Source organism: Cheilinus undulatus, linkage group 3, assembly GCF_018320785.1.
Source record: "Cheilinus undulatus linkage group 3, ASM1832078v1, whole genome shotgun sequence".
In the NCBI taxonomy this organism is placed as follows: Eukaryota; Metazoa; Chordata; class Actinopteri; order Labriformes; family Labridae; genus Cheilinus; species Cheilinus undulatus.
The window spans coordinates 32400272-32412309 of NC_054867.1; the positions used below are offsets into that span (position 1 = coordinate 32400272).

Here is a 12038-nt window from a genome sequence, read left to right on the forward strand (position 1 = left end):
CTTCTTTTTCGTCAATAGCTGGACAACCTGGATGAGCAGGCTGCACAGATCAGAAGAGAGCTGGATGGTCGTCTTCAGATGGCAGACCAGATTGCCAGAGTAAGTCTGACTCTGTGGGAGGACTCAGAATGTGCTGTAATGTTGTTAATGTGTCACTAATGTGGTGCAACTTGTGTTAACCCAACATTGAGAGCCCTAGTAAGCCAAAGTCATAGAGGGAAAGTTATTCTATTTTAAAAATATGTGTGTTCATTTTTCAGTGTATCTAAACAGGAGAAGAAATTCTGGCAAACTCAAAAGGTTGCTGATGTTTTTTATGCTAATCAACTCTTCTCTGTTTTGGTTTCAGGGTGGTAAATTCCCCAAATTCGTGTCAAAGGAGATGGAAGCCATGTACATCGAGGAGCTCAAGTCCTCGGTAAATCAGCTGATGGCCAATCTGGAGAGCATGCCCGTGTCTAAGGGAGGAGAGTTCAAACTGCAGAAGCTGAAACGGGGACACAATACCTCCATCATTGACATGGGCCAGGAGGACGAGAACACACTGTCCAAGTCTGATGTCGTCCTCTCCTTCACTCTGGAGGTACAGAGCAATGAAAATGAAGCTTGATGTAAAGGTTTAATGAAATGCATGTAAAGAAAAGCACCTTTGGACCAGGGATATGCTCAACCAGCCAACTAAATGATTAAACATCGTCACACTCGTTTTTCAGTACCGGAATTACGAATAGGTTTAACTGATTATTTTTTAATTCAGACCAAAAATGCTGGTCAAATGTCATGTCAAAGAGGCCTCCCTCTACTACCTCTACTAGCCAGGGGACTGCAGAGTGAAGTGGTTTGGCAGTATTTTAGGAAATGGAGATGAAGTTGATAAAGTTGTTTGCAGGAAATCAGTAAAATATAAGTTTAATTTCAGGCTATCTCACTGTTTCAAGATAAGACATCTATCAGAAAACAGCCAAACTTGAGCACAGCAGGGGCTACAGCCAGTCTATAGCTACAGTTTAGACAAAATATTTTATTGGAATTGAAGGCAAACATATAAAGATATTGTAAGTGATTTGGGTGTTACAGATGTTAATCATGTGGTAGACAAAACACATACATTTCTAATAACCACTGGACTGGACTAATGCGTAACCAGCACAGGCATGTGGACTTTAAGCTGTAAGGAGGACTGAAGGTTGGCAATGCTAGTACAGCTAATGTTAACCCCACTCCACAAACCAATCTGATATATTTAACTTGCCAACACTATAATCCTGTGTTCAGACCATAAGAACATTCTGATTTTAGATTCACAGTTAATAGACTCATGAAATCAGCATCCCTGTATTTTACCTGCACTGTAAAAAACTTTCCTCGTAAATTCACAGTAAATTACTGGCTAGTAGTTGAATGACTTTCACAGTAAGTTCACAGTGTTTTACTGTGAAATATTTCACTGTAATTTACTGTAACTACATCACAGTAATTTACTGTAAAATAATACAGTGAAATATTGTGAAATCCTGGTAATAACATACACTGCAAATTTCCCAGTAACTTACTGAAAAATTCAAAATTACAATAAAATACTGTATACATCAGTTAAAGCCTGTGAAGTGGTATTACAGTAATGTACTGTAAAATATTACAGTTCAATATTGTGAAATCCTTTTAATTTTTTACAGTGTGGTTCACACGTGTAATTTTCAAGATTTTCAACTGCAGCAACATGGAGTTCAAGTGCTTATAAATCAGAGCCGCCATTTAAACCTGTCTGCTTCAGACTAAGTATAGAAACAGACAGCAGACCCTTTTCAGGCGGTTGTACAGACTCTATGTGAAGAGCAGACTGACACACACACACACATACACACACATTTACCTGCTATGTAATGGGGAACGTGACTCATCCTGTTATTGGCTTGTCTAAAATGAGCTCTCACTACAGAACAGGGGGCAATCGCACCTCATTCCTTATGATGCAGAGCTATTTCAGAATCAGGAAGTACAGAATGTACAAAGAGTATTACACCGCTCTTTGCATAAAACTGGGAACACAAAGTTAGGGAGTTTGAATATTAACTTGCACAAAAGCAATAATTAGCTATTTTGTGTGAGGGGTAATTCCATGGTGTTTTGGTAAAGCCTCATTTTTCTAGTCTGTTTACTTTTTAAGTGGTCGGCCGCAGCAGCTGCCAGAAATCCCTCGGCAACAAACCAGACAAATCAAATTCTGTGGCATTTTAATTCCTGTGCAAACAACATGGAAACATTAGCATGATGGTGGTGTTCTATGAGCCTAAGATATACTGAATGATTCTACTGGTCTTTCCACTACTGTTTTAAAGAGAAAAAAAATCATTAAAAGTTTTTTTTCAGTCCTGCTATTATGGCAGCATGCAATATTTGACCTGCTATAATTGACTACTTATAATTCTGGATACTTAGAATCCTGTATTTTAAAAAGTCTCTCCTTATGTGTTCTTCTTTATGGAGAAAAAACTAAACATGCATCTGTAAGACTGTATAAGGCCAGATATATATGTACTCGCTATTTCACCTTGCATTTGGGAATGCATCTGGCATGTACCATGTATTTTCTCGTAGATATATTTCCCTGTACATGACACATGTTACTGGAGGACACCATTATAGTACACACAAGAAAGCTTAGGCCTTATAAACGTATGTGATGTGTAGGATGTGAACTACACACGAGGAGAGACTGGAGTGTCACTTTGTTTCTACATACATAGATATAACGTTCCTGGTGTATTGGTTTAATTAGTGACTGAGTTAACTGGTGATTTTCAGACAAATGCACTCCAAACAGTCATTACAGCAGCTAATAAAAACAGAAAGACCCTCTGGAGTGACAAATCGTTTAGTTTTTGTTATCATTAGGACTGGGAAATTAATAAAAATTTAGATTAAATTGAAATTTGGCCTGTAGCAATTTTCAAATTGCAGAAGGTGCAATATTTCTTTAGCCTGAAATGTGTGTTAAAAAAACAGTTTAGAAGCTTTTTTTTTGCAGCAGAGATGTTCTGCCCTACACATCATGCAATCATTCAAGTGTTATTTTTTTTTACACAGTTGTCAAAAATTATTCTTTTCCCTTTTTTAAACCATACTGATATTGACATACAAATTATCCCACCATTCAATCCAGCAATTCATATCTTATTTGCAATATGAGTCAAAGTAGTCGCAATTAGATAGTTGTTCAAAATTGTTCGACTCTAGTTTAATCTACTGTGTTGGTTATTAAAAGATAATTACATTTTATATTGCAATTGCACTGGTGGAGGAAAAAAACTGCAATTAGATTATTTTTCCAAATCATTCAGCCCTAGTTATCATGCCAAAACATCTTCATCAGATATGTAGTTGAACTAATACCTTTGCTACAGACACACGTGACTGAAAGCCACCACTTTTCACGGTCACTTTTTTACCTGTAACACTGATTTCATTTGTTTTTATTTACAGGTTGAAACACAAACTTTTACAACAGAATTTATCTGCTAGTTAGCCAGGCATGTTTGTTTCTGTGCATTGTCACACATCCTGAAGATGTGGAGAATTCTGTACTCTGTTTATTAGTTCGTCTTTGATACTTCAGCTGTTATTGTCTCTTCTTTTAACTGTCAAACCTCCTCCACCTCTTAACCGCTTCTACCAGCATATTGCATCTGCATCTTCCTGATTTTTGAGGATGTGCACAGCCGATGCCAGGGGCGCATAACACAAATGACGACTCCATTTGGTGATCTTAAGAGCAAGTTTATCACAATCCTCACTGAGGCAATTTTGACTGTTAGAATTTCTTATTTTTGTATTTAATCTGTATTTAATCAGGAATCAGGAAACCATTGTTGGGATTGAAAGTCTGTTTTTCTAGAGTTTCCAGGCCAAAACAGACAGCAGCCAATAACAAAGCCAAATGTGCTTGTGTCCAAGTCATTCTACATCTTCTTAAATGCCACCAGGGAGAGCAGCTCATGATGTGTCAGGACTTCTGTAAGTTGATTTCCCAGTTCAGTTCTGATTTTAGGATCAGAAAGTAGGAAAAGATCCTCCATACGTGTTTGTGTTATAATTTCAAAATCTGTGCCATTGCTTGAAACAACCAAATACCTCATGTGGCCTACATGCTGAAAATGTTTAGCTGCAAAAACTTTGAGTCATGTCATAAGACAGATCTGCTCATACTCATCTGGCTATATTAAGAATTAAGACATTACCACAGCTTGACCCCCATCTGTTCAGTCTGTAGTCTTTCTCCTGTAGCAGTTCCAACTAAACAACAAAACAAGCTTCCCTTTTGGATGGGTTTGGTAGCTGCGCCTTAGAAAATGGGACTAATTTGGATAAATACAGACAGACCTATTAGTGACCTGTTATAATGGGCTAAACAATGTCGTTTCTCTCTGCTAGCTCACAGTGATAGTTCTAGGTCTGGTCATGCAAAACAATCTATGGGTTACTGAGTTATATATATTAAAGCAAAATGCAGTCAAATAAAATACATTGGCCCCATGAAGACATCAGTGGAGCTGCTTTTCCCTTTCAGTCTTTATCCTTACAGCACATATTTCTGCCCAGTAGAAATTTACAGTTGTAATATAAAAGTCCCCTGTGGAGTGTTAGTGCTACATGGTATTCACAGAGAGATTAAAGATTATGCATAAGATTTATTATTTTAGATTATGCCCACAAGCAGTTGTAGTGATAGAGAGTTTTACTTTACTGGACAGATAACTGTGATTTCAACGCTCTGTTCTATTAGAAAAATCTGCTAAAGTCTCCATTTTAGTTATATGAAGGCACAGTGGCTGTAGTGTAAGTATAAATCAAGATTGTGGATTGTGGATGAGTTTTTTGAATATCTGCCTGGAATGATTTTTCTGCCTGCACATGTGCTGTTGGCATTTTTCTCCATGACCTCTTCAAAGAAATGACTCACTCCTTGTTGTCTGCTACCTTCACTGAGGTGTCTGTGCTTCCTAGGTGGTGATCATGGAAGTGGTGGGGCTAAAGTCTCTAGCTCCCAACAGGATTGTCTACTGCACCATGGAGGTAGAGGGCGGTGAGAAACTCCAGACTGACCAAGCAGAGGCATCCAAGCCTACGTAAGCATGTGCACAGACACAGTACACCCACATTTGGGTCTCAGACAGGCTCATTTAAGCACAAACTTTATTCCACACCACACTGTCTGAAGATACTATCTACAACTGTTCAAACTAAACCCTGTTTCCAAGCTTTGCTTTCATCTGAAATAAGCTGCAAATCATTTGAGTACAAAAACCTTCAAAGGCAGATAACCACGAATAATTTGTGCAGCAAAATTAGAAATATGCGAGACTCAAGCTATTTGTACAGTGTTTCCTATACAAGCACAAAAATCAAAGGCGTAAGCTGTCTAATATTGATTTGCAGTTTGCTTATGATTCAGACGGAAAAACTGTTTTTAGTGTTTTGATTTAGATTATCCAAGTTTAAAGTCTACACTGAACATCAGGGTAGTGTTTTAAAAGTCTGCTCATATGCATCATTTCAGTGTTTGATGTTAATGATTCTATATCATATTTGTGTTTTGGCAGCCTTACCTGCAGTCATTCAGACTTTGCTTATCAAGCTGACTCAAAAGCATTCTATTCTGTCATTCAAAGCTGAAATCTTATCATGTTACAAAGTGATAAAAAAAAAATGAGATAATCGTATCCATGACCAGTTTATGAATTATTCTGTGGTTAATTAGGACCATTTTAATGTCTATAACACATGTAGGTGGGTATCTTTGAGAACTTTTCCTCTCTTGTTTTCAAAAATAGCCTCATACCCATACACTACCTTCTCAAAAACACCCTAATGTTTACGTGGTGTAAAGAGCATGCTGTCCTAATCGAAACACTGTTGTTTACTGTGCAGGTATAGCAGCTTACTCAGATGTCTTTGACATGGTAACACTTTTTCACCATTCCTTCGCAATGACCGATTCATTTTTCAAAGCCCAGCTCACATCAGGTCTTGTCCAAACTGCTGTAGTTGGTGTCAGGGTTTGTGTTTCTGGAGTGATGTATAAAGCAGCAGTGACTGCTGTGTCCATTTGGACGTCTCTGTTTATTGACTTAATGGTAGAACAACTATATGTTTGTGTAAGCATCAGAGGTGGAAAAAGTACACGACTATTGTACTCAGGTAGAAGTACAGTTACTCGAACTGTAACTCCTGGTTAAAACTTACTTAAGTAAAAGTCAAAGAACTGGTCGATTTAAAAAAAATAAGCAGTCACCCTGGAAGGAGTTGGACAAAGTTGCCCTAAAATGGCATTTGCATGTTTATGGAAGGCAAAAATGCACAGAAATAAAGCTCTGTTTTCAAATACCTGCATTCACTCCAACATTAACTGTTCCTTACAAGTGCTATACAGCATCCAGCAAGTCAAAAATGCCGTCATTTTAACCATCTTACAATAATTTTTACACTGTCTTTCCTTAACTTTTTGTAAAGATTCTTCCTTCCTTCTATATTGATCATTGTTGCCTCTTGTGAATTACTTCAGATGTCCTCAGATGCCCTCCAATGGATTTAATCAGTAGCCACACTTAGCTTTTGGTTATAGGAGGATATTACCAGTTATCTATTTTTCCACTATTTTAATACTGTTAATCCTAAATTTTCACTGTTAAAATTCTGCCCCGTTCTTTTATTGATCTTTGGCTCCTCTTGTGAATTGCTTCAGATGTCCTCAGATGCCCTTGGACAAGTAAAGCATCAGCTGCCAAACTGAGTTCTTGTTACAGGAAGACTTTCTAGTACTCCCTGGCTAAGGCATTTGACAGTTGTCTTTGAAATGTATCAATTATTTGGTTCAGACACATATGAGGGAGCAAATATTGCATGGGCTCAGAGACTGGTCTGGTTCCCAGCCTAGCAGATTCTGCTCTTGAAGCCACAACACATCTTTCCTTGATTGTGCACTCAGTGAAATATAGATTTAATGAAAGCTGTGCTGTACTGTAGTGGGCTTTAATAGCGAAGCCCTTAGCTGAATGTGCTTACGTAATTCATGACTCATATCTGAACTTAAAAAAGCCTTTTTGGCTCAGTGATACCTGAGTCAGCCAATCAAGGTGGGAAAATCATTGTCACCCTGACAGCGTGTCATGTTTATAAAGAAAATGGTACCATATATGTTCTTGAATTTCTTTGACAGTTCCAGGGGAGTACACATCCCCTCATATGCCTTTTTTTAGATGACTTTTTATTGTGCTATAACGCTATTCATAACAACAACAGTGTCCTACTTAGGACAAATATATCTTCTCCTAAATATATCCACCTTTTTTTCATCCAATTAACCAGTATTGCACAGTACAAGATACAAGAGAAAAAGTCCATGAAACATTCATGCAGAAACGAGCTATTTTAAGGCCCAAATGTCTTCTTCTGATCTCCTTAATTCAAGAGCCATTTTCTGAGACGAGTATGAGAGAGAGATGGAGGGACATGAATGAGGGAAGGGATTAGAGGAGAACAAGGCAAGGGTAATTTGTGTGTATGTATGTATGTGTGTAGGTGGGAACATACACAGAAAAAAACCCACAGAAACACACCTGTGATACATGTATTAATCCATAATACTGCAGGTTATTAGCATACAATGATTGTATTCAGTTAGTGTACTTTTATACAGAATGATGTTCAGGTATCTTGTAGGTAAATGTATTAAGAGCTGGGTATTATAATGTTATTGTCTTGTAATGGTGCTATTAGTTGTCTCATTTAGTAGCACATATTGGGTTTCATATATACATTTGCAGAAAGAGCTGTATGAACACAGCACTGTCACATCCATTAATAGACCTTAGATTGATCCACAAGGTCACCTTCATGCCAGCACAATGCTTCCATCTGAAATCAACACAGCTCACTACTCACTCCTCACTGCCACTCTGCAGCTTCTCTGCTCTGATCATACTGGAGCTGCTGCAGCATCTTTATGCACATTAAGTCGCAATTAATTATAAATGTTGGTGATGGTAACAAGGCAAACAGCTTTTCTAGGCTGGAAATCGACACCATGTCCTCCATACCTCACCACAGAGAGAGGATTCAGACATTTATATTATGCTCCTAAAGCTGCAGTAAACATTCCCCAGATGGCAATGGGAAGTAACAAAAGCCGATATACGTTGTGTAACCTGATTACAGTAAACTGTGTTTCTCCCTTTTTTTTTTGTTTCAGCTAATCCTCTGGGTTTATGGGGGCGTAGTTTGGGGAATGAGGTTTAGTCATTATTATTGGTTTGCTCTCACAGGATACGCTCATGTTTTCCATAGGCTTTCTTAAAACAATACTCACAAGCCCATATGTACAGCTGAAATAGGGTTGGCTGCTTTGGTTATCATCCCTTTGTTCTATACTGGCAATGAAATGGCCACTTCTTAAAGCAGTTTAAAGCAAAGATGGCAGTATTATTCAGCTCAAATCTCTTGTAAAGATTGTGCAGTGTGATTTGAATGTATAAAGCAGATATCATCCATAATCAGAGCCTTTTTTAGTGACAGCCTGCAGCCATCAGCTTTGGCCAAACTTGAGAAGAGGTTTTTACTGTGAATGAATTTTCTCATAGCATACATTTGAAGTTGCAGACTTTAAAATTGCTATAAGGTGTTTAGTTCCAATTCAAAAACATCTGTGCTGCAGTCTGAGTTTTTGGATTTTGTTTCCTGTTTAGATCTCTTAAACACTAATAGAGATCATATCAGAATTGAACCAAGACTGCACTAAATCCTCAATGAATGTTTGGCAAAATGCATCTTTTGCATCACTAAATTTTGCAGAATTTGACACATCTCTGTTTTAACATCTATTTTTAGTTTAGGATGAACCTTGCTTCTTGTCAAAATAGTTTCCTGTGTCATTGGTTCTCAGATGATAAATACACAGGATCCATCACCACCTCCTTATAGGTACAGCAAGTAAAATTAGATATATTAGAGACATTTAACAGTCAGATTGCTGTCTTGGAGTGGTTTTTGAGTACATTTTAAAGTTCTTTCACTTCTTCTTAAATAAGTTTTTACCAGAGTAACTATACTTTTACATGAGTACAATAATCTTGTACTTTTCCCACCTCTGTTGACTATACTTCTGCACATAGCATGAGAATGATTTCACATCACATCCTGAAACAGCTGTTGTACACAGCAAAACTCAATTTTAACTCCATTCTGAGTCAAAGGGACATCAGCCTGTTTGACAGTGTCGATCCACCAATGTTAGTTCAAAAAATAAATTGATTTAAGCTCTGCCCACTGCGATTTCAAATCTGGGCTATGTGTGGGCAGTGTTCCCCATCATGCCTTAAGACCGAGTGTTCAGATGTATTTTAGATGTATTTATATGTGTCTAGTTGTGTTTGGATGTTGACTGTTATACACTGATCCCTGCTGGGGTTCTTTTGTTTGTGTTTCAGGTGGATTGATGTTGTTTTTGATGTGAGACGCATTTGCACCATGCATGAAGTTATACACTGAGTCAGAGCTTGACTTAAGGTTTTCCTTAAGGAGGCATAGTTTTCTTTTCTTGTATTCTGGTATTCATAATCTTGCTATGAGGCTGACTCTCTGTTTTGGTCTTGCTACAGAAGAGCCAGATCTTCAAAAATCACCACAGCATTTCATGAATGTAGTTTAACTATATGTAATGTGGAGCATTATAAGCACAATTTTTACTTTATTATAAATTGTTATTGTGTTGTTATTGTGGCTTTACCTAAACAACCTGGATGGAGATCTATTCTGTTGTTCTCGCCAATAAGGAAAGATCATACTTGACTGTACTGCGCTCCAGTAGCTACTGAGTTCTCAGTTCTTAAAAGTAAACTTTAAATTGAATACTTTTTACTTTTACTTGAGCAGATTTGTAGACCAGTACTTTTACTGTTCCTTAGGTTAGTTTCAACCAGAGTAACTGTACCTAAGTACAATAGTCTGGTACTTTTTCAATCTCTGGGAATAAGGTGGATAAATATTATGTTACATTTTTACCAGGTTCATTTGGCGAATTTCTACCAAATATTACACACTGCATCTTTAATGAGAAACTATTCAGTCTTATTTTAAATGTTGCGGTTTGGCCCTTAGATGGAACAAACACGTCTAAAGCACATCATTACAGAAGCCCTGGGAAGACATGCATGCATACATTTTTGTTGTTTTCTACAGATCTGGAGAAATTAACATATTGTCACAGGAAAGCAGCTTTGTTATCTCAAGATAACAGGATAAATAAGTCAATCTTTGGAAAATAACCAAAATGTATTTGTTTTCACGGCAAATCTGAGTAAAATAAAATACTACATGGATATATATGCCCTCTTGGGCTTACATACATCTATGAATTCTGGCAACAACTTCTTTTTTTCCAGGCACATTTGGGACCCACTAAATGCACTCCATTACCCACTTTGGAGTCCTAAAAGTTTTTGACCAAAACCAAGTGGGGGACATTTCTGAATATCATGTGGAAGTTGTGAATGCAAATGACTGATCTTCCATCAGTGACAATACACAAATGTGGATATCATTTATTCTCCTGAATGTGTGCTCTGAATAATGATACAGGACTGAATCTTGGCCATAGTTAAAGACTGCTGTGGTTATCAGCTTGTGCTGCTGAGTTAAGTGGAACCCACTGCACTCTTTCCGTACATCAGTGGATTAACTAATTAATAAAAATTCTAGCAATGAAGCTCTCTGTCATGAGGATAAACGTGGCAGGTCAGGTCACCCTGCTATTATATTCTTGTACTGATTCTGTTTAATTGTGTATTTGCATACTGTTTTGTTTGCCTGACTTACTGTAAATATTTTTCTTGTATTGCTCATTTCAGAGAGTGACCCTTGGGGAGAGGGGAGACTGGTCTGTGTTTCTGTTTAGTCCTTCAACCACAAATAGAGACATGATGAGAATTTAGTGAAAAAGAAAGGGCAGCAGACATTAACTTGAGCTGCTCTGTGCTATGTAAGAGTTGCTTTTAAGCAGAGCAATAAATACAGTATATTTAGGCTGTTTTGATTTGTAAAAATGTATGAAGTGCATTTTTAAAGTTTTCTGTTACATAAATAGCTAGAATTGATTTAGTACGAGTTCCAAATGACACAGGAATACAATGTATGTGCCTGTGGGAATCTGTGTTTGTGTTAAATCCCTTGGTTTTATCCTGACTTTGACATTCTGTAGTAAACAAAATACTGCAGAGTCACTAAATCTAAAGACTTCAGTCAGTTCCACTTGTCATTTTTCTGGGTTATAAAAGATACAATCTGGTGTTAGTGTGCATGTATGGCTTATACACTGCATTCTGTCCTTATGTTGTTTATGCTATCCCACACTATTATCTAAAGAAACTGAAGTTTATTCCTGTAATTGCTGCATTATTTGTTATTTTTAAGATTTTTCTTGGAGAAATCTCTCTTCCAGACTCACTGACAATTTTAAGTGACTTTGTGAGCTCTGCCAATGAAGTCATCTGGCAGGAACAATGCTCCATTGTGCTGTCATGGAAGCTAACCTCTGGAGTGTTTTGTTGTGTCTTTCAGCTGGGGGACTCAAGGGGACTTCACCACCACACACCCTCTACCTGCTGTCAAGGTGAAACTGTTTACAGAGAGCACCGGGGTGCTGGCACTGGAGGACAAAGAACTGGGCAGGGTAACTTGCATGTTTGCGTACAAACACAGAAATATTCTCAGTGGAAATGGCACATAATGAGTTACATTCCTCACAGTGAAGCTTTTTAAGGTTTTAAATGAGCATGAAATTGAAAGTTTTTGTGTCAAACATACAGTTAAAGTTGTTTGTTATTGTGGCACATTCTGATTTTCATCATGTAAACTAAGTCTCTAGTCATATAAATAGGATTCAGACTTAACCATTTGGTTTGAATTGCAAGTGGCATGATATAGGAGTTGTCCAAATGACATTACATTTTTGCACAAGTTTTATTCTTATCTGAGCAATATTGCAA

General features: G+C 37.5%; 1 protein-coding gene across 15 annotated transcripts in view; it reads left to right on the plus strand.

Moving 5' to 3' along the window:
* Positions 1–12038, plus strand: part of cadpsb (Ca2+-dependent activator protein for secretion b) — a 103488-nt gene that overhangs the window by 45603 nt on the left and 45847 nt on the right. For all 15 annotated transcript variants that reach the window (XM_041780849.1, XM_041780906.1, XM_041780865.1 and 12 more), the window contains exons 4-7: positions 19–99; positions 350–583; positions 5005–5126; positions 11611–11722. In XM_041780849.1, coding sequence (XP_041636783.1) covers positions 19–99; positions 350–583; positions 5005–5126; positions 11611–11722 — 549 coding nt within the window. The remainder of the gene's footprint in view (positions 1–18; positions 100–349; positions 584–5004; positions 5127–11610; positions 11723–12038) is intronic.